General features: G+C 45.7%; 1 protein-coding gene across 1 annotated transcript in view; it reads right to left on the minus strand.

The window, feature by feature from the left end:
- Positions 1–2695: 2695 nt before the first annotated feature.
- The window catches only part of LOC139549548 (contactin-5-like), a 785449-nt gene continuing 765605 nt past the window's right edge, over positions 2696–22539 (minus strand). Inside the window, exons 21-25 of the mRNA XM_071360158.1 lie at positions 16522–16631; positions 16153–16339; positions 15455–15567; positions 11704–11872; positions 2696–5271 (exon numbers count right to left, since the gene is read on the minus strand). Coding sequence (XP_071216259.1) covers positions 5159–5271; positions 11704–11872; positions 15455–15567; positions 16153–16339; positions 16522–16631 — 692 coding nt within the window. The 3' untranslated portion in view covers positions 2696–5158. The remainder of the gene's footprint in view (positions 5272–11703; positions 11873–15454; positions 15568–16152; positions 16340–16521; positions 16632–22539) is intronic.

Raw genomic sequence — 22539 nt, forward strand, 5'->3', positions numbered from 1 at the left:
TTACAACCTCCACTGAGTATAGAAAACATTAACACCTGTTAATTCCATGATAGACTGACCAGTTGAATCCACCGCTTTGTGTCATTAACTGCAACGCTGCCGGGTTATTCACGGTCAACAGTTTCCCGTGTGAATCAATAATAGTCCATCACCCAAAGGACATTCAGCCAACTTGACACAACTGTGGGAAGCATTGGAGTCCACATGTGCCAGCATCCCTGTGGAACCTTGTAGAGTCCATGCCCAGATGAATTGAATCAGTGCTGAGGGCAAAAGGTGGGTATGCAATTCAATATTAGGAAGATGCTCCTAATGTTTGGTATACTTAGTATATATTCACCCACTCAAAAAGACAGCCAATAGTTAGCTGAATTTCCAGTGCTATCACTATGCTTTCAACCATCTAAAAGCACGAAAAATTCCAATAACCAAAAATAAGACATTGTTTTTCTAAGTTGTCACCCAAATGTTTATCACTGTGCATTCAAACATTTAAAAGCATATCAAAGTTCAAATTGGAATACAATGTCAGATAAATTGCGTTTGGAAAGTACTCAGACCCCTTGACCTTTTTCACATTTTGTTATGCTACAGCCTTATTCTAAAATGTATTTGTTTTTTCCCCTCAATCGTCAGGTCTAAACCATAATGACAAAGCAAAAACATATTTTTTTGCAAATTTATTAAAAATACAAAACTGAAATATCACATTTACATAAGAATTCAGACCCTTTACTCAGTACTTTGTTGAAGCACCTTTGGCAGCGATTACAGCCTCAAGTCTTCTTGGGTATGACGCTACAAGCTTGGCACACCTGTATTTGGGGAGTTTCTCCCATTGTTCTTTGCAGATTCTCTCAAGCTCTGTTAGGTTGGAAGGGGAGCGTCGATGCACAGCTATTTTCAGGTCTCTCCAAAGCTGTTGGATCGGGTTCAAGTCCGGGCTTTGGCTAGGCAACTCAAGGACATTCAGAGACTTGTCCCGAAGTTGTCTTGGCTGTGTGCTTAGGGTCGTTGTCCTGTTGGAAGGTGAACCTTCATCCCAGTCTGAGATCCTGAGCGTTCTGTACAGGTTTTCATCAAGGATCTGTCTGTACTTTGCTTGATTTATCTTTACTTTGATCCTGACTAGTCTACTAGACAGACTAAAACAACCATATAGCCACAGCAAAGCAGACAGACTAAAACAACCAGCAAAGTAGACAGACTAAAACAACCAGCTAAGCAGACAGACTAAAACAACCAGCAAAGCAGACAGACTAAAACAACCAGCAAAGCAGACAGACTAAAACAACCAGCAAAGTAGACAGACTAAAACAACCAGCAAAGTAGACAGACTAAAACAACCAGCAAAGTAGACAGACTAAAACAACCATATGGCCTCAGCCAAGTAGACAGACTAAAATAATGATATGGCTGCAGCAAAGTAGACAGACGAAAACAACCAGCAAATTAGACAGAATTAAACAACCAGCTAAGTAGCCAGACTAAAACAACCAGCAAAGTCGACAGACTAAAACAACCAGCAAAGTAGACAGATAAAAACAACCAGCAAAGTCGACAGACTAAAACAACCAGCAAAGTCGACAGACTAAAACAACCAGCAAAGTCGACAGACTAAAACAACCAGCAAAGTCGACAGACTAAAACAACCAGCAAAGTCGACAGACTAAAACAACCAGCAAAGTCGACAGACTAAAACAACCAGCAAAGCAGACAGACTAAAACAACCAGCAAAGCAGACAGACTAAAACAACCAGCAAAGTAGACAGACTAAAACAACCAGCAAAGTAGACAGACTAAAACAACCAGCAAAGTAGACAGACTAAAACAACCAGCAAAGTAGACAGACTAAAACAACCAGCAAAGTAGACAGACTAAAACAACCAGCAAAGTAGACAGACTAAAACAACCAGCAAAGTCGACAGACTAAAACAACCAGCAAAGCAGACAGACTAAAACAACCAGCAAAGCAGACAGACTAAAACAACCAGCAAAGCAGACTAAAACAACCAGCAAAGTAGACAGACTAAAACAACCAGCAAAGTAGACAGACTAAAACAACCAGCAAAGTAGACAGACTAAAACAACCAGCAAAGTAGACAGACTAAAACAACCAGCAAAGTAGACAGACTAAAACAACCAGCAAAGTAGACAGACTAAAACAACCAGCAAAGTAGACAGACTAAAACAACCAGCAAAGTCGACAGACTAAAACAACCAGCAAAGTCGACAGATTAAAACAACCAGCAAAGTCGACAGATTAAAACAACCAGCAAAGTCGACAGATTAAAACAACCAGCAAAGTCGACAGACTAAAACAACCAGCAAAGTCGACAGACTAAAACAACCAGCAAAGTCGACTGACTAAAACAACCAGCAAAGTCGACAGACTAAAACAACCAGCAAAGTCGACAGACTAAAACAACCAGCAAAGTCGACAGACTAAAACAACCAGCAAAGTCGACAGACTAAAACAACCAGCAAAGTCGACAGACTAAAACAACCAGCAAAGTCGACAGATTAAAACAACCAGCAAAGTCGACAGACTAAAACAACCAGCAAAGTCGACAGACTAAAACAACCAGCAAAGTCGACTGACTAAAACAACCAGCAAAGTCGACAGACTAAAACAACCAGCAAAGTCGACAGACTAAAACAACCAGCAAAGTCGACAGACTAAAACAACCAGCAAAGTCGACAGACTAAAACAACCAGCAAAGTCGACAGACTAAAACAACCAGCAAAGTCGACAGACTAAAACAATGATATGGCTGCAGCAAAGTAGACCGAGTTTTTCAGCACACCCCTACATTTTAGTAGAGTCAGAAAGGGACAATGCCCCTCGTTGTCAACATCTTCCAGATTATAGTAAAGACAGACAGACAGACTAGGGCTGGGAAATTTGATGGTATTTTATGTTTTTGAATAATACAAGTTCTAAATGTGCTTTATGAGTAGTGCATGACCCTACGGTGGCAACACATACATTGTAAGTGATTTCAATGGGTCTTTCTCCATTCTAATTGTTTTATACTGTTCAATTCAACTTCAGCCTAAAATAATTTCCTGCATTTCCATCAATTTCTGCATTTCCTGCACTCATTTGAGATCATTTACACACTGCCCAGTTAGGGCTACATGATATGGGCAAAGAAATGAGGCCTCATTTTTAACCAAATCTTGCAATTGCGATTTGATTTGCGATTTAGATCAAACCACTTGGGTGAACTGTTGGAAACATGGAAATAGAATGATTATTCTAATTCTATAGTTAGAATATATATAATAGTGGCCACTTTGAATACAGTGTTTGACATGACAATGAATGAAAATGCCAGGGAGGAGTCATTGTGACAGGGTAGAAACCAAAGTGATGGTCAGTGTTTCCTAGGAGACCCTATAATCATTGGCTACATTACATGTTTTTTGATGTAGCCAACATATTCATGCTTCTATTTCTCTTTGATTTAGAAGATACTGTTGCACAAATAACATGCTTATATAGTTCTAGACCAGCACTGGTATCAGGCTGTATTAGCTAGCTACGTTTGCTCTGACTCAGTACATGTATTAGCTAGCCAGCTAAATAGGGATTAGCATTAGCAGCAAACACAATCTAGCTAAATTGCTAAGAAACCAGCTGTTTGCAGATGTAAGAAACACAAACTAATAGTGTAGTTATAGAACACGTGGAAAGTGGAAACACCGTAGCCATCAACATTGTTGCATGTGCTGCATTGACCATGCAGACTGAACGCATGTGTCTCTTGGTCAAGCGACAACAATTGTGCTCCTAGAGTGACAAGGGGCGGGGCTAGGTCTGTTTGGAAAACGGCATGGAGAGAGAGCGGCGAGGGATGGCTCAAGTAGCATGTAAACTATAAAAATGGACGTTACACACGGCGTATCACATTTAACAAACCAAACATTCAAATACCATTATAGAAGGTGAAGTAAAATCCCAAACTGGTCCGTGCATCAATACCGGTATAGTAAAATATGGTATACCGCCCTAAGACAGGCAACGAGTTAAACAAATATATAGTGAAGACAGATAGACAGACAACCATTTAAAAAATATACATCACATTTATTTGTACTGACACCATGAGTCTCCACAGACTCGTCAAGTCTTTGTCTAAAGATGTGTTAGGGCACTACAGTTGAGTCCAGGTGTACAGGTATACCTGCCTCACCTTACCTCTGATACATCCAGCAGTCCAACACATTAATAAGCATTGATCTTTGCTATCAGAAAAACAGACACCGTGACCTAGCTGAAACACACACCACTCACTTTTTTGTTTTGTTTCTAAAGGTAACACAATGTACAAAAAGCTAGTCTGGAAGTAGTAACATTTCTCGGGTAATATAAAACATGTTTATTCTTTCACTTCACTCTATATGAATAAAAAAACACTGATCTCTACTGAGCTGCTGCTTGTTAGGCAGCCAAGGACTACATGGATACAGATAACTAATGAGAAGAGAGGCAGAGGCCAGGCTGAATCAGGCTGATCCCAGTATTACAGCCTTACAGACAGCGAGAACTGCCTCAACAGCAGCTTTCAGGGAATTGTTCACACTCTGTAGAGCCTCATGGCTTTGGCCGTCTGGAAGCAGTTAGATGCCAGTCACCAGGCTTCTGAAAGCAGTTAGATACCAGTCGACAGGCAAGAAAACAACGGCCTATAAAGTTAAAGTAAAATGCGTCCCAAATGGCACCCTATTTCCTACAAAGTGCACCACTTTTGACCAGGCACATAGGGCACTATATAGGGAATAGGATGCCATTTGGGGCACACTTTACATTATTAAACAAAGTATTTCCACAACAATGTACAGCTACAGTACAACACAAGTGATGTTTGGAAAAAAGTGCAAAAAAAACATGTTTTCACAAATAACGTTTAGTTCAGCTCCCGAAAAATGTATACTTAAATAAAAGAGATGAATGTTATTTTTTGACCATCCATTGGTTTGTTGGTGTCAGATATGGATGTCCTCGGCATGCCCCAGGCCTGATTGGCTTATGGGTAAGGCCAGAGAAAACAGACAGTCTGAGGAAGGGGGGGGATGAAAGAGGTTCAGTCCCTCCATGTATAGGAGGATGGCTGGATGGAGAAGTGAGGGAGGAGGTCTCTCTGTGTAGGCCTCACCAGGAAGCTGAAGGCACCAGCGGAACAGAGAGGAGCAGAGCAGTAGTCCATGTCAGGCCCCACGATAGCAGGCTGTGAACCGAACACTGGCCACTCTTCACTCGGACACCTGAGTTAGAGGGATGGAGGGGTGGAGGGACGGGGAGACGAGGGGGATGGGGAGAATGAAGGAGTGGGGAGACAGGGATGGGGGCAATTGGGGTAGACAGAGGGATGGAGGGATGGAAGACAGGGGTGGAGGGATGGGGAGACGGGGATGTGGGTAGACAGGGAGATGGGGGATGGGGATAGACATGGGGATATAGGGATGGGGTAGACGGGGGATTGGGGGGGTGGGGGTAGACAGGGGGGAGAGAACATCTAGTCATTAGAGAGTCCATACCAGGGTTGGGGAGCAACAGACAACATGTAGGGTGAATTCAATTTCAATTCCAGTCAATTCAGAAAATAACCAAAATTCCAATTCCAAAAATGTTTCATTAAAAAGCATTGAAGAGAATTGGAATGTCAGTGTACTTTCTGAACTGACTGGAATTTAAATGGAATTGACTCCAACCCTGATCCAAATTGGAGTTTGCTCCGATTCACTATAATGCCATCAGTGAAGTGAAACGATATGTACCAAGTTTCATGATTTTATGAAAAATTTAACAATTAGACCTACAATTTGCACATCATGCTTGGACTAACAGTATTACAGAGCTGCAGTATATTCAGTTTGACTAATTAGACCACAGACTAATTAGACAGCAGACTAATTAGACAGCAGACTAATTAAACAGCAGACTAATTAAACAGCAGACTAATTAGACAGCAGACTAATTAAACAGCAGACTAATTAAACAGCAGACTAATTTGACAGCAGACTAATTAGAAAATAGACTAGACAGCAGATTAATTAGACAGCAGACTAATTAGAAAATAGACTAGACAGCAGACTAATTAAACAGCAGATTAATTAGACAGCAGACTAATTAAACAGCAGACTAATTAGACAGCAGACTAATTAGACAGCAAAATAATTAAACAGCAGACTAATTTGACAGCAGACTAATTAGAAAATAGACTAGACAGCAGATGAATTAGACAGCAGACTAATTAAACAGCAGACTAATTAAACAGCAGACTAATTAGACAGCAGACTAATTAAACAGCAGACTAATTAAACAGCAGACTAATTTGACAGCAGACTAATTAGAAAATAGACTAGACAGCAGATTAATTAGACAGCAGACTAATTAGAAAATAGACTAGACAGCAGACTAATTAAACAGCAGATTAATTAGACAGCAGACTAATTAAACAGCAGACTAATTAGACAGCAGACTAATTAGACAGCAAAATAATTAAACAGCAGACTAATTTGACAGCAGACTAATTAGAAAATAGACTAGACAGCAGATGAATTAGACAGCAGACTAATTAAACAGCAGACTAATTAAACAGCAGACTAATTAGAAAATAGACTAGACAGCAGATTAATTAGACAGCAGACTAATTAACCAGCAGACTAATTAAACAGCAGACTAATTAAACAGCAGACTAATTAGACAGCAGACTAATTAGACCACAGACTAATTAGACCACAGACTAATTAGACCACAGACTAATTAGACCACAGACTAATTAGACCACAGACTAATTAGACCACAGACTAATTAGACCACAGACTAATTAGACATCAGACTAGTTAGACCACAGACTAATTAGACAGCAGACTAGTTAGACCACAGACTAATTAGACTGCAGACGAAGGTAATAACAAGGTAAGACAGGCAGGCCTGTGCAATAATAAAGCCAAACATTTCCAATAAACAGAAACACATTTTTGTCAGCACTGGTTTCTTCTCAAAGACACAATTTAAGCTAAAATAATTCACAAGCACACACAGCAGTTTGAAGTATGCTAACTGTTGACATTAACTCTCAGGGGCTTTCAAATTGCAGAAATTAATATTTCGTCTGGCAGAGAAAGAGAATAAAATGCACGTTTATGTGTTTGGACTAAAAAGCGTGTTACTTGTGTTTCTACAAATTATGGTAAACTTAACATTTGTCTTGTTTGAGACTAACTTGGCTGTGCAAGGACAATTCTCCCTCGTGGGGACATAATTCCCCAAGAGGACAAAGACTATTTTAAGCTTAGGGTTCAGGGTAAGGTCTAGAATTAGGGTAAGGGTTAGGAGTTAAGTTTGGGTTGAAGGTTAGGTAACATAGGATATTTAATATAAATCAATTTTAGATCCCCACGACGATAGAATAACATAATGTGTGTGTGTGTGTGTGTGTGTGTGTGTGTGTGTGTGTGTGTGTGTGTGTGTGTGTGTGTGTGCGCGCGCGCGCAATGGTGTGTGTGAGTGCAGGTGGTTATTTAAAAGTGTATTAGCAAAGGGAAACTTTGCTGAGGCAACAGCTGTGGTTGTGGTGATGTAATAAAGAACTTTAACAGAAAATGGGTAGAAAGAAACAGTGGAGGAGGAGAAACCGTGGAGGAGGAGGAGGAGAAACCGTGGAGGAGGAGGAGGAGAAACCGTGGAGGAGGAGGAGAAACAGTGGAGGAGGAGGAGAAACCGTGGAGGAGGAGGAGGAGAAACCGTGGAGGAGGAGGAGGAGAAACCGTGGAGGAGGAGGAGGAGAAACCGTGGAGGAGGAGGAGAAACAGTGGAGGAGGAGGAGAAACCGTAAAGGAGGAGGAGGAGAAACAGTGGAGGTGGAGGAGAAACAGTGGAGGAGGAGGAGAAACAGTGAAGAAGGAGGAGAAACAGTGGAGGTGGAGGAGAAACAGTGGAGGAGGAGAAGAAACAGTGGAGGTGGAGGAGAAACAGTGGAGGAGGAGGAGAAACAGTGGAGAAGGAGGAGAAACAGTGGAGGTGGAGGAGAAACAGTGGAGGAGGAAAAGAAACAGTGGAGGTGGAGGAGAAACAGTGGAGGAGGAGGAGAAACAGTGGAGAAGGAGGAGAAACAGTGGAGGAGGAGGAGAAACAGTGGAGAAGGAGGAGAAACAGTGGAGGTGGAGGAGAAACAGTGGAGGTGGAGGAGAAACAGTGGAGGAGGAGAAGAAACAGTGGAGGAGGAGGAGAAACCGTGGAGGTGGAGAAGAAACAGTGGAGAAGGAGGAGAAACAGTGGAGGTGGAGGAGAAACAGTGGAGGAGGAAAAGAAACAGTGGAGGTGGAGGAGAAACAGTGGAGGAGGAGGAGAAACAGTGGAGAAGGAGGAGAAACAGTGGAGGAGGAGGAGAAACAGTGGAGAAGGAGGAGAAACAGTGGAGGTGGAGGAGAAACAGTGGAGGTGGAGGAGAAACAGTGGAGGAGGAGAAGAAACAGTGGAGGAGGAGGAGAAACCGTGGAGGTGGAGGAGAAACAGTGGAGGAGGAGGAGAAACCGTGGAGGAGGAGGAGAAACAGTGGAGGAGAAACAGTGGAGGAGGAGGAGAAACCGTGGAGGTGGAGGAGAAACAGTGGAGGAGGAGGAGAAACAGTGGAGGAGGAGGAGAAACTGTGGAGGAGGAGGAGAAACAGTGGAGGAGGAGGAGAAACCGTGGAGGAGGAGGAGAAACCGTGGAGGTGGAGGAGAAACAGTGGAGGAGGAGGAGAAACCGTGGAGGAGGAGGAGAAACAGTGGAGGAGAAACAGTGGAGGAGGAGGAGAAACCGTGGAGGTGGAGGAGAAACAGTGGAGGAGGAGGAGAAACCGTGGAGGAGGAGGAGAAACAGAGAAGGAGAAACAGTGGAGGAGAAACAGTGGAGGAGGAGGAGAAACCGTGGAGGAGGAGGAGAAACAGTGGAGGAGAAACAGTGGAGGAGGAGGAGAAACCGTGGAGGTGGAGGAGAAACAGTGGAGGAGGAGGAGAAACCGTGGAGGAGGAGGAGAAACAGTGGAGGAGAAACAGTGGAGGAGGAGGAGAAACAGTGGAGGAGGAGGAGGAGAAACCGTGGAGGAGGAGGAGGAGAAACCGTGGAGGAGGAGGAGAAACAGTGGAGGAGGAGGAGAAACCGTGGAGGAGGAGGAGGAGAAACCGTGGAGGAGGAGGAGGAGAAACCGTGGAGGAGGAGGAGGAGAAACCGTGGAGGAGGAGGAGAAACAGTGGAGGAGGAGGAGAAACCGTAAAGGAGGAGGAGGAGAAACAGTGGAGGTGGAGGAGAAACAGTGGAGGAGGAGGAGAAACAGTGAAGAAGGAGGAGAAACAGTGGAGGTGGAGGAGAAACAGTGGAGGAGGAGAAGAAACAGTGGAGGTGGAGGAGAAACAGTGGAGGAGGAGGAGAAACAGTGGAGAAGGAGCAGAAACAGTGGAGGTGGAGGAGAAACAGTGGAGGAGGAAAAGAAACAGTGGAGGTGGAGGAGAAACAGTGGAGGAGGAGGAGAAACAGTGGAGAAGGAGGAGAAACAGTGGAGGAGGAGGAGAAACAGTGGAGAAGGAGGAGAAACAGTGGAGGTGGAGGAGAAACAGTGGAGGTGGAGGAGAAACAGTGGAGGAGGAGAAGAAACAGTGAAGGAGGAGGAGAAACCGTGGAGGTGGAGAAGAAACAGTGGAGAAGGAGGAGAAACAGTGGAGGTGGAGGAGAAACAGTGGAGGAGGAAAAGAAACAGTGGAGGTGGAGGAGAAACAGTGGAGGAGGAGGAGAAACAGTGGAGAAGGAGGAGAAACAGTGGAGGAGGAGGAGAAACAGTGGAGAAGGAGGAGAAACAGTGGAGGTGGAGGAGAAACAGTGGAGGAGGAGAAGAAACAGTGGAGGAGGAGGAGAAACCGTGGAGGTGGAGGAGAAACAGTGGAGGAGGAGGAGAAACCGTGGAGGAGGAGGAGAAACAGTGGAGGAGAAACAGTGGAGGAGGAGGAGAAACCGTGGAGGTGGAGGAGAAACAGTGGAGGAGGAGGAGAAACAGTGGAGGAGGAGGAGAAACAGTGGAGGAGGAGGAGAAACAGTGGAGGAGGAGGAGAAACTGTGGAGGAGGAGGAGAAACAGTGGAGGAGGAGGAGAAACCGTGGAGGAGGAGGAGAAACCGTGGAGGTGGAGGAGAAACAGTGGAGGAGGAGGAGAAACCGTGGAGGAGGAGGAGAAACAGTGGAGGAGAAACAGTGGAGGAGGAGGAGAAACCGTGGAGGTGGAGTAGAAACAGTGGAGGAGGAGGAGAAACCGTGGAGGAGGAGGAGAAACAGAGAAGGAGAAACAGTGGAGGAGAAACAGTGGAGGAGGAGGAGAAACCGTGGAGGAGGAGGAGAAACAGTGGAGGAGAAACAGTGGAGGAGGAGGAGAAACCGTGGAGGTGGAGGAGAAACAGTGGAGGAGGAGGAGAAACCGTGGAGGAGGAGGAGAAACAGTGGAGGAGAAACAGTGGAGGAGGAGGAGAAACAGTGGAGGAGAAACAGTGGAGGAGGAGGAGAAACCGTGGAGGTGGAGGAGAAACAGTGGAGGAGGAGGAGAAACAGTGGAGGAGAAACAGTGGAGAAGGAGGAGAAACAGTGGAGGAGAAACAGTGGAGGGGGAGAAACAGTGGAGGAGTAGAAACAGTGGAGGAGGAGGAGAAACCGTGGAGGAGGAGGAGAAACAGTGGAGGAGAAACAGTGGAGGAGGAGGAGAAACCGTGGAGGTGGAGGAGAAACAGTGGAGGAGGAGGAGAAACAGTGGAGGAGGAGGAGAAACAGTGGAGGAGGAGGAGAAACAGTGGAGGAGGAGGAGAAACTGTGGAGGAGGAGGAGAAACAGTGGAGGAGGAGGAGAAACCGTGGAGGAGGAGGAGAAACCGTGGAGGTGGAGGAGAAACAGTGGAGGAGGAGGAGAAACCGTGGAGGAGGAGGAGAAACAGTGGAGGAGAAACAGTGGAGGAGGAGGAGAAACCGTGGAGGTGGAGGAGAAACAGTGGAGGAGGAGGAGAAACCGTGGAGGAGGAGGAGAAACAGAGAAGGAGAAACAGTGGAGGAGAAACAGTGGAGGAGGAGGAGAAACCGTGGAGGAGGAGGAGAAACAGTGGAGGAGAAACAGTGGAGGAGGAGGAGAAACCGTGGAGGTGGAGGAGAAACAGTGGAGGAGGAGGAGAAACCGTGGAGGAGGAGGAGAAACAGTGGAGGAGAAACAGTGGAGGAGGAGGAGAAACAGTGGAGGAGAAACAGTGGAGGAGGAGGAGAAACCGTGGAGGTGGAGGAGAAACAGTGGAGGAGGAGGAGAAACAGTGGAGGAGAAACAGTGGAGAAGGAGGAGAAACAGTGGAGGAGAAACAGTGGAGGGGGAGAAACAGTGGAGGAGTAGAAACAGTGGAGGAGGAGGTATTTTTTTCCGTTTTTTGTTGAATAAATTTGCTACAATTTCCTATTATGGGGTATTGTGTGTCGATTGATGAGTAAAACAAAATGCTGACAAATTGAAATGGGTCTAAATACTTTCTGAATGCACTGTATAAACTGGTATAAACTGTACATATCAGGTGACCTGGAACTAACAGTAGGTTCCAGTACTCCAACAGCCATGCTGTGACTGTATTTGGCCAATTGAAACACGCTAGTAAATAAAGAAGCACATTAGTTTGATTGAGCTCAATGTCTGTCTTACCTGAAGAGATGAGTACTCTGACTTGGGAGCTGGTTGCTCCCTCTCCCCCCTCACTCACCGCCCGCACCTCAATGATGTAGGTGCCCCCCTCAGGGAGAGAGAGCACAGCCGAGGGGGTGATGGTCCTCATCACCTGATGGTGGACACGCCCCTCCTGGCTCAGTAACACCTGTAGCAGGACAATAAATCAATCGATTAACCAATTCATCAATCAATAAATCAGGTAATTAATTAATCAAATAATTATCAATGTTGGACACACCCTTCCTGACCCAATAACCCCTCCAGTAGGACACACCCCTCCAGACCCAATAACCTCTCCAGCAGGACACACCCCTCCTGACCCAATAACCCCTCCAGTAGGACACACCCCTCCTGCCCCAATAACCCCTCCAGTAGGACACACCCCTCCAGACCCAATAATCCCTCCAGTAGGACACACCCCTCCTGACCCACTAACCCCTCCAGTAGGACACACCCCTCCTGACCCAATAACCCCTCCAGTAGGACACACCCCTCCTGACCCACTAACCCCTCCAGTAGGACACACCCCTCCAGACCCAATAATCCCTCCAGTAGGACACACCCCTCCTGACCCACTAACCCCTCCAGTAGGACACACCCCTCCTGACCCACTAACCTCTCCAGTAGGACACACCCCTCCTGACCCAATAACCCCTCCAGTAGGACACACCCCTCCTGACCCAATAACCTCTCCAGTTAGACACAAACAACAATATGGTTGAGACTGCTGATGTCATATATCTCAATGAATGACTTTATTTGTGAGTAAAGAACGTCTGTTTCTTCCATATTTGACGACTCCTATCTTTATAAGAAATGAGCACAACATCTCCTGTTGTGAATGTAACCTTGGTTCCATGACGGAGAATACATTACACAAGATAACAGAGAGAGAAAAGCCAGCCCCGATGTTTCTACAGACACTGTCTTATTCCTGAAGCCACATGGATATTGAGCCAGGACAACGGGTCAGGATGGATATTGAGCCAGGACAACGGGTCAGGATGGATATTGAGCCAGGACACCAGGACAGGATGGATATTGAGCCAGGACAACGGGTCAGGATGGATATTGAGCCAGGACACCAGGACAGGATGGATATTGAGCCAGGACACCAGGACAGGATGGGTATTGAGCCAGGACACCAGGACAGGATGGATATTGAGCCAGGACAACGGGTCAGGATGGATATTGAGCCAGGACACCAGGACAGGATGGATATTGAGCCAGGACAACGGGTCAGGATGGATATTGAGCCAGGACACCAGGACAGGATGGATATTGAGCCAGGACAACGGGTCAGGATGGATATTGAGCCAGGACACCAGGACAGGATGGATATTGAGCCAGGACACCAGGACAGGATGGGTATTGAGCCAGGACAACGGGTCAGGATGGATATTGAGCCAGGACACCAGGACAGGATGGATATTGAGCCAGGACACCAGGACAGGATGGGTATTGAGCCAGGACTCCAGGACAGGATGGATATTGAGCCAGTACACCAGGACAGGATGGGTATTGAGCCAGGACACCAGGACAGGATGGATATTGAGCCAGGACACCAGGACAGGATGGATATTGAGCCAGGACACCAGGACAGGATGGATATTGAGCCAGGACACCAGGACAGGATGGATATTGAGCCAGGACACCAGGACAGGATGGATATTGAGCCAGGACAACGGGTCAGGATGGATATTGAGCCAGGACACCAGGACAGGATGGATATTGAGCCAGGACACCAGGTCAGGATGGATATTGAGCCAGGACACCGGGCCAGGATGGATATTGAGCCAGGACACCAGGACAGGATGGGTATTGAGCCAGGACACCAGGACAGGATGGATATTGAGCCAGGACACCAGGTCAGGATGGATATTGAGCCAGGACACCAGGTCAGGACATGTATAGAGCCAGGACACCAGGACAGGATGGACATTGAGCCAGGACACCAGGTCAGGATGGACATTGAGCCAGGACACCAGGTCAGGATGGATATTGAGCCAGGACACCAGGTCAGGACGTGTATAGAGCCAGGACACCAGGTCAGGATGGATATTGAGCCAGGACACCAGGTCAGGACGGACATTGAGCCAGGACACCAGGCCAGGATGGATATTGAGCCAGGACACCAGGTCAGGACGTGTATAGAGCCAGGACACCAGGCCAGGATGGATATTGAGCCAGGACACCAGGTCAGGACGGACATTGAGCCAGGACACCAGGCCAGGATGGATATTGAGCCAGGACACCAGGTCAGGTCGGATATTGAGCGAGGACACCAGGTCAGGATGGATATTGAGCCAGGACACCAGGTCAGGATGGACATTGAGCCAGGACACCAGGTCAGGATGGATATTGAGCCAGGACACCAGGTCAGGACATGTATAGAGCCAGGACACCAGGACAGGATGGACATTGAGCCAGGACACCAGGTCAGGATGGACATTGAGCCAGGACACCAGGTCAGGATGGATATTGAGCCAGGACACCAGGTCAGGACGTGTATAGAGCCAGGACACCAGGTCAGGATGGATATTGAGCCAGGACACCAGGTCAGGACGGACATTGAGCCAGGACACCAGGCCAGGATGGATATTGAGCCAGGACACCAGGTCAGGACGTGTATAGAGCCAGGACACCAGGCCAGGATGGATATTGAGCCAGGACACCAGGTCAGGACGGACATTGAGCCAGGACACCAGGCCAGGATGGATATTGAGCCAGGACACCAGGTCAGGTCGGATATTGAGCGAGGACACCAGGTCAGGATGGATATTGAGCCAGGACACCAGGTCAGGATGGACATTGAGCCAGGACACCAGGTCAGGATGGATATTGAGCCAGGACACCAGGTCAGGACGGATATTGAGCCAGGACACCAGGTCAGGATGGATATTGAGCCAGGACACCAGGTCAGGATGGACATTGAGCCAGGACACCAGGTCAGGATGGGTTTTGAGCCAGGACACCAGGTCAGGATGGACATTGAGCCAGGACACCAGGTCAGGATGGACATTGAGCCAGGACACCAGGTCAGGATGGATATTGAGGCAGGACACCAGGTCAGGATGGGTTTTGAGCCAGGACACCAGGTCAGGATGGACATTGAGCCAGGACACCAGGTCAGGATGGATATTGAGCCAGGACACCAGGTCAGGTCGGATATTGAGCGAGGACACCAGGTCAGGATGGATATTGAGCCAGGACACCAGGTCAGGATGGACATTGAGCCAGGACACCAGGTCAGGACGGATATTGAGCCAGGACACCAGGTCAGGATGGATATTGAGCCAGGACACCAGGTCAGGATGGACATTGAGCCAGGACACCAGGTCAGGATGGGTTTTGAGCCAGGACACCAGGTCAGGATGGACATTGAGCCAGGACACCAGGTCAGGATGGACATTGAGCCAGGACACCAGGCCAGGATGGGTTTTGAGCCAGGACACCAGGTCAGGATGGACATTGAGCCAGGACACCAGGTCAGGATGGACATTGAGCCAGGACACCAGGTCAGGATGGGTTTTGAGCCAGGACACCAGGTCAGGATGGACATTGAGCCAGGACACCAGGTCAGGATGGACATTGAGCCAGGACACCAGGTCAGGATGGACATTGAGCCAGGACACCAGGTCAGGATGGACATTGAGCCAGGACACCGGCTCCTAGATAGGATGAGAACGAGCTAAGACGGTGGTAGAGTACTGTAAGGTGGGCGTACCTTGTATCCTATGACATCTGACTCGTTGTCTTTAGACTTGACCGGCTCCCAGTTTAGAGACACGTTAGTTCCTTCCTGAATCCACATGAGGTTGGCTGGAGGCTGGACTGGAGCTGATTAGAAAGCACAGAGATCAATTAACAATACAACTAAATACAAGCACAGGGAGTTTTAATCTATTTGGTCAATTGTGGTACATTTCTGTTTCTTGCGTGCACAATAAAATATAATATGTTTAATATCAATCAATCAATAAAATGTATTTATAAAGCCCTTCTTACATCAGCTGATGTCAAAAAGTGCTGTACAGAAACCCAGCCTAAAACCCCAAACAGCAAGCAATGCAGGTGTAGAAGCACGGTGGCTAGGACAAACTCCCTAGAAAGGCCAAAACCTAGGAAGAAACCTAGAGAGGAACCAGGCTATGATTCTGGATTCTGGAATTTGACTTGCATATACAGATATATCAAAGGAGTGAATGTCTCTATATACAGTACGGTTGGTATGAAGGAATGTCTCTATATACAATATGGTTGGTATGAGGGAATGTATTTACATACAGTATGACTGGTATGAGTGGTGTACTAAATGTCTTTCCTGGTCTTTGCAGAGCTAGGTGTGCTGGCTGGTAGTGTGTGAGTTGCTAGTATGTGAGTTGCTAGTGTGTGAGTTGCTAGTGTATGAGTTAATGTACTCACGATCTTTCTTGGTCTTGGCGGTGCTAGAGGTTGATGCAGGGCCCTGGCCGATACTGTTGAAGCCTCTGACTGTGATGACGTACACACTGTTCCCCTCCAACCCTGTCAGCACCATAGACGTCTCGTTCCCTGCTGTCTTCTTCTTCTTCCCTGACTCCTCCTGCTCACTGTCCTTCCTGTAGCTCACCTGAGGGAAAGGAAGAGTTGGGCATGGTTCTTTCCAATGACTGTTTCCTTTATCCTAGAATTTAGTACAGAGGTGAAATCTAAAAATCTTTGAGAATATAGTACATGGACACAAACAAGAACACAAACGTGCACGAATGCACACACACACACAGACAAACACACAGGCACACACACACTCACCTCGTATCCCCGTGGTCTCCCAGGACCAGGGTTGATCGGTCTCCAAGTGACCTTAATTTCCTTAGAGGAAATGCTGGAAGCTTTCACCTCAGACGGGGCGTCCCTGGGCTCTGTGGAAGGAAACGCACACAGTCAACCTTAGACCAGGAAATATGGTGTCACTGCTGCTAGCTCTTCTGTCTTTATACAGAATGATGCATAGAGGTGTGGACATTTAGATATTTACACTACAGACACTAATACAGAATGATGCATAGAGGTGTGGACATTTAGATATTTACACTACAGACACTAATACAGAATGATGGATAGAGGTGTTGAATTTGAGATATTTACACTACAGACACTAATACAGAATGATGGATAGAGGTGTTGAATTTGAGATATTTACACTACAGACACTAATACAGAATGATGGATAGAGGTGTTGAATTTGAGATATTTACACTACAGACACTAATATGAATAATGACAGGGATATCATTATAATGATAGGATTTAAAAGGCATACTATGAACATAAGTATATATTCATCACAGTAAACATCAATCAGTTGTCATGACTCTCCTGTGAGGATCTGAAGGATCAGATTACAGTGGGTCCGCTCTACAGTGCCCTCACTGACAGGGTCAAGGTTACCAGACAGTGTTCAGATTGATAGGCTCAATGTTACCAGACAGTGTTCAGACTGACAGGCTCTGTCATGACTCTCCTGTGAGGATCTGAAGGATCAGATTACAGTGGGTCCGCTCTACAGCGCCCTCACTGACAGGGTCAAGGTTACCAGACAGTGTTCAGATTGATAGGCTCAATGTTACCAGACAGTGTTCAGACTGACAGGCTCTGTCATGACTCTCCTGTGAGGATCTGAAGGATCAGATTACAGTGGGTCCGCTCTACAGCGCTCTCTCCCGCAGAGAGGGAGAGGGATGGGGTTGGCTGTTTTATGATGGTCGTAAATACCTTGTAGGAACTCTGCCTTTGGGCTTTGCAGGAGGAGGGGAAAGAAACCACTTTGTTACAAGGAGATTCCTCCCGCCAAAACCGTAACATCACAAGGTTGAATAAATAAACAATATTTCTGTAATCCAAACAGTTGGAATGGTCCATGGGTACTGAAAGAACAATTATGTCAGATCAGTTGTTGTTTTGGGACGTAACTGTATCTCTTAATGTGTATATTTCCCAGTTCTAAGATTTAAATCTCAATGTTGTGGAACTTAAATGATTAAATATGAAATTATTTGTGAGAAGATGAAATGTGATGTTAGCCTTCTAAATGAGAATTGTTATTCATATAAAAGTTTTAACCCGTCAGTAACCACGCCCACGTGAGCACAAACATTATGTCGGCGTCATGGAACGCCCCTTTCACAAAAGTTTATAAAAGGACTCGCTAACAAAATTATATTAGAACAGAGAACCGTCCACACGCTGAAATGGTTACCATCTAAATAGACCAGCTATGTGCAGCGCCAGCTGAATACGTTACAAATGGTTAAGAAATGTAAATCTCTAGAGACCAGCACATTGCCCAGGTTGCTACGGGAGTGTAAAATGGTCCTAGCTCTACAATAGACCGGTGTGACCGACAGCGTGAGCTGAAAGTTACGGAAGGGTTAGAAACTCTGAAACTTTCTCTTGAAGAAGAAGACTACACAGGAACATTCAGTCTGCAGCTGTTTAACTTCTTGTGGCTGCAGGGGCAGTATTGAGTAGCTTGGATGAAAGGTGCACAGAGGTGCCCAGAGTAAACGGCCTGCTCCTCAGTCATAGTTGCTAATATATGCATATTATTATTAGTATTGGGTAGAAAACACTATGACGTTTCTAAAACTGTTTGGATTATGTCTGTGAGTATAACAGAACTCATATGGCAGGCAAAAACCTGAGAAAAAATCCAAACAGGAAGTGGAAATTCTGAGGCTGGTCGATTTTCAACCAAGATCCCATTGAAATCACAGCGAGATATGGATGAGTTTGCACTACCTACGGCTTCCACTAGATGTTAACAGTCTGTAGAACTTTGTCTGATGCCTCTACTGTGAAGGGGGGCCGAATGAGAGGGGAATTAGTCAGGTCTGCCATGACCTGACCATTCTTTGACCATGCGCGTTCACATGAGAGGGAGCTCTGTTCCATCGCTCATCTGAAGTCAATGTAATTCTCATGTTTCTACTGACTGTTACTGAACTTTTGGACATTTCGTCAGCTTTTAGGGAACGCGCTTCGTGACTTTGGAATTGTTTACCAAACGCGCTAACAAAAATAGCTAATTGGACATAAATAACGGACATTATCGAACAAATCAAGCATTTATTGTGGACCTGGGATTCCTGGGAGTGCATTCTGATGAAGATCATCAAAGGTAAGGGAATATGTATCATGTAGTTTCTGTTGACTCCAACATGGCGGCTAATTTGAGCGCCGTCTCAGATTATTGCATGGTTTGCTTTTTCCGTAAAGTTTTTTTGAAATCTGACACAGCGGTTGCATTAAGGAGAGGTATATCTATAATTCCATGTGTATAACTTGTATTATCACCTACATTTATGATGAGTATTTCTGTTGAATCGATGTGGCTAATCACTGGATGTTTTTGGAACTAGTGAACGTAACACGCCAATGTAAACTCTGATTTTTTGATATAAATATTAACTTTATCAAACAAAACATACATGTATTGTGTAACATGAAGTCCTATGAGTGTCATCTGATGAAGATCATCAAAGGTTAGTGATTCATTTTATTTCTATTTGTGCTTTTTGTGACTCCTATCTTTGGCTGGAAAAATTACTGTGTTTGTCTGTAATTTGGCGGTGACCTAACATAATTGTTTGTGGTGCTTTCGCTGAAAATCCTATTTGAAATTGGACACTTTGGTGAGATTAACAACAAGATGACATTTAAAATGGTATAAGACACATGTATGTTTGAGGAATTTTAATTATGAGATTTCTGTTGTTTGAATTTGGCGCCCTGCACTTTCACTGGCTGTTGTCATATCGATCCCGTTACCGGGATTGCAGCCATAAGAAGTTTTTAAGCACTTTAGTCTGGTAAACTCGACCGAGGACGAGAAGACAAAGAACAATTTACTCTCATCACAATAGACACCTCTATTCTAACTAACAGAGCCCGCTGAATAATGCGGGGTAGACCTATGGAGGATCCGTCCTCACACTCCGAAACCTACTACAAATACAAAGGACTGTGACCTCTGTTGGACAACCAGAGATTTTCTGTCGAATTACTCCCCGTAGATGGATTGAGTGTTTTCAACAGAGAGACAACAAAGACATACACACTTAAATATGTATATTGCAATTATTTCGAATGAGTGGACGTTCATGTGCAAAGTATTCACATTTGCACACACTGTATATAGATTTTTCTATTGTGTAAATAAAGGTGACGTTTATTTATTTTTAATTTTTTTCATTTTACCTTTATTTAACCAGGTAGGCCAGTTGAGAACAAGTTCTCATTTGCAATTGCGACCTGGCCAAGATAAAGCAAAGCAGTTCGACACATACAACAACACAGAGTTACACATGGAATAAAACAAACATACAGTCAATAATACAGTAGAACAATAAGTATATATACAATGTGAGCAAATGAGGTGAGATAAGGGAGGTAAAGGCACAAAAAAAATGCCATGGTGGCGAAGTAAATACAATATAGCAAGTAAAACACTGGAATGGTAGATTTGCAGTGGAAGAATGTGCAAAGTAGAGATAGAAATAATGGGTTGCAAAGGTGCAAAATAAATAAATAAATACAGTAGGAGAAGATGTAGTTGTTTGGGCTAAATTATAGATGGGCTATGTACAGGTGCAGTAATCTGTGAGCTGCTCTGACTGCTGGTGCTTAAAGCTTGCGAGGGAGATAAGTGTTTCCAGTTTCAGAGATTTTTGTAGTTCGTTCCAGTCATTGGCATCAGAGAAGGGAGAATTGGTTTTGGGGGTAACCAGAGAGATATACCTGCTGGAGCGCGTGCTACAGGTGGGTGCTGCTATGGTGACCAGCGAGCTGAGATAAGGGGGGACTTTACCTAGCAGGGTCTTGTAGATGACCTGGAGCCAGTGGGTTTGGCGACGAGTATGAAGCGATGGCCAGCCAACGAGCGCGTACAGGTCGCAGTGGTGTGTAGTATATGGGGCTTTGGTGACAAAACGGATGACACTGTGATAGACTGCATCCAATTTGTCGAGTAGGGTATTGGAGGCTATTTTGTAAATGACATCGCCGAAGTTGAGGATCGGTAGGATGGTCAGTTTTACAAGGGTATGTTTGGCAGCATGAGTGAAGGATGCTTTGTTGCGAAAATAGGAAGCCAATTCTAGATTTAACTTTGGATTGGAGATGTTTGATGTGAGTCTGGAAGGAGAGTTTACAGTCTAACCAGACACCTAGGTATTTGTAGTTGTCCACATATTCTAAGTCAGAACCGTCCAGAGTAGTGATGTTGGACGGGCGGGCAGGTGCAGGCAGCGATCGGTTGAAGAGCATGCATTTAGTTTTACTTGTATTTAAGAGCAATTGGAGGCCACGGAAGGAGAGTTGTATGGCATTGAAGCTCGTCTGGAGGGTTGTTGACACAGTGTCCAAAGAACGGCCCGAAGTATACAGAATGGTGTCGTCTGCGTAGAGGTGGATCAGAGAATCACCAGCAGGGAGAGCGACATCATTAATGTATACAGAGAATAGGGTCGGCCCAATAATTTAACCCTGTGGCACCCCCATAGAGACTGCCAGAGGTCCAGACAACAGGCCCTCCGATTTGACATACTGAACTCTATCGGAGGAGTAGTTGGTGAACCAAGCGAGGAAATAATTTGAGAAACCAAGGCTGTTGAGTCTGCCGATAAGAATACAGTGATTGACAGAGTCGAAAGCCTTGGCCAGGTCGATGAATACGGCTGCAAAGTAATGTCTCATATTGATTGCGGTTATGCTGTTGTTTAGGACCTTCAGCGTGGCTGAGGGGCACCCATGACCAGCTCTGAAACCAGATTGCATAGCGGAGAAGGTACGGTGGGATTCGAATTGGTCGGTAATCTGTTTGTTAACTTGTCTTTCAAAGATCTTAGAAAGGCAGGGTAGAATAGATATAGGTCTGTAGCAGTTTGGGTCTAGAGTGTCTCCGCCTTTGAAGGGGGGGATGACCGCGGCAGCTTTCCAATCTATGGGAATCTCAGATGATACGAAAGAGAGGTTGAACAGGTTAGTAATAGGGGTTGCAATAATTTCGGCAGATCATTTTAGAAAGAGAGGGTCCAAATTGTCTAGCCCGGGTGATTTGTAGGGGTCCAGATTTTGCAGCTTTTTCAGAACATCAGCTATCTGGATTTGGGTGAAGGATAAATGGGGGAGGCTTGGGCGAGTTGCTGTGGAGGGTGCCGGGCAGTTGACCGGGGTAGGGGTAGCCAGGTGGAAAGCATGGCCAGCCGTAGAAAAATGCTTATTGAAACGCTCAATTATAGTGGATTTATCGGTGGTGACACTGTTTCCTAGCCTCAGTGCAGTGGGCAGCTGGGAGGAGGTGCTCTTATTCGCCATGGACTTTACAGTGTCCCAAAACTTTTTTGAGTTTGTGTTGCAGGAATCAAATATCTGCTTGAAAAAGCTAGCCTTGGCTTTTCTAACTGCCTGTGTATATTGGTTTCTAGCTTCCCTGAAAAGTTGCATATCACGGGGGCTATTCGATGCTAATGCAGAACGCCACAGGATGTTTTTGTGCTGGTCAAGGGCAGACAGGTCTGGAGTGAACCAAGGGCTATATCTATTTCTAGTTCTACATTTTTTGAATGGAGCATGCTTATTTAAGATGGTGAGGAAGGCACTTTTAAAGAATAACCAGGCATCCTCTACTGACGGGATGAGGTCAATGTCATTCCAGGATACCCCGGCCAGGTCAATTAGAAAGCCCTGTTCGTTGAAGTGTTTTAGGGAGCGTTTGACAGTGATGAGGGGTGGTCGTTTGACCGCAGACCCATTACGTATGCAGGCAAT

This window comes from Salvelinus alpinus, chromosome 22, assembly GCF_045679555.1.
Source record: "Salvelinus alpinus chromosome 22, SLU_Salpinus.1, whole genome shotgun sequence".
Lineage (NCBI taxonomy): Eukaryota > Metazoa > Chordata > Actinopteri > Salmoniformes > Salmonidae > Salvelinus > Salvelinus alpinus.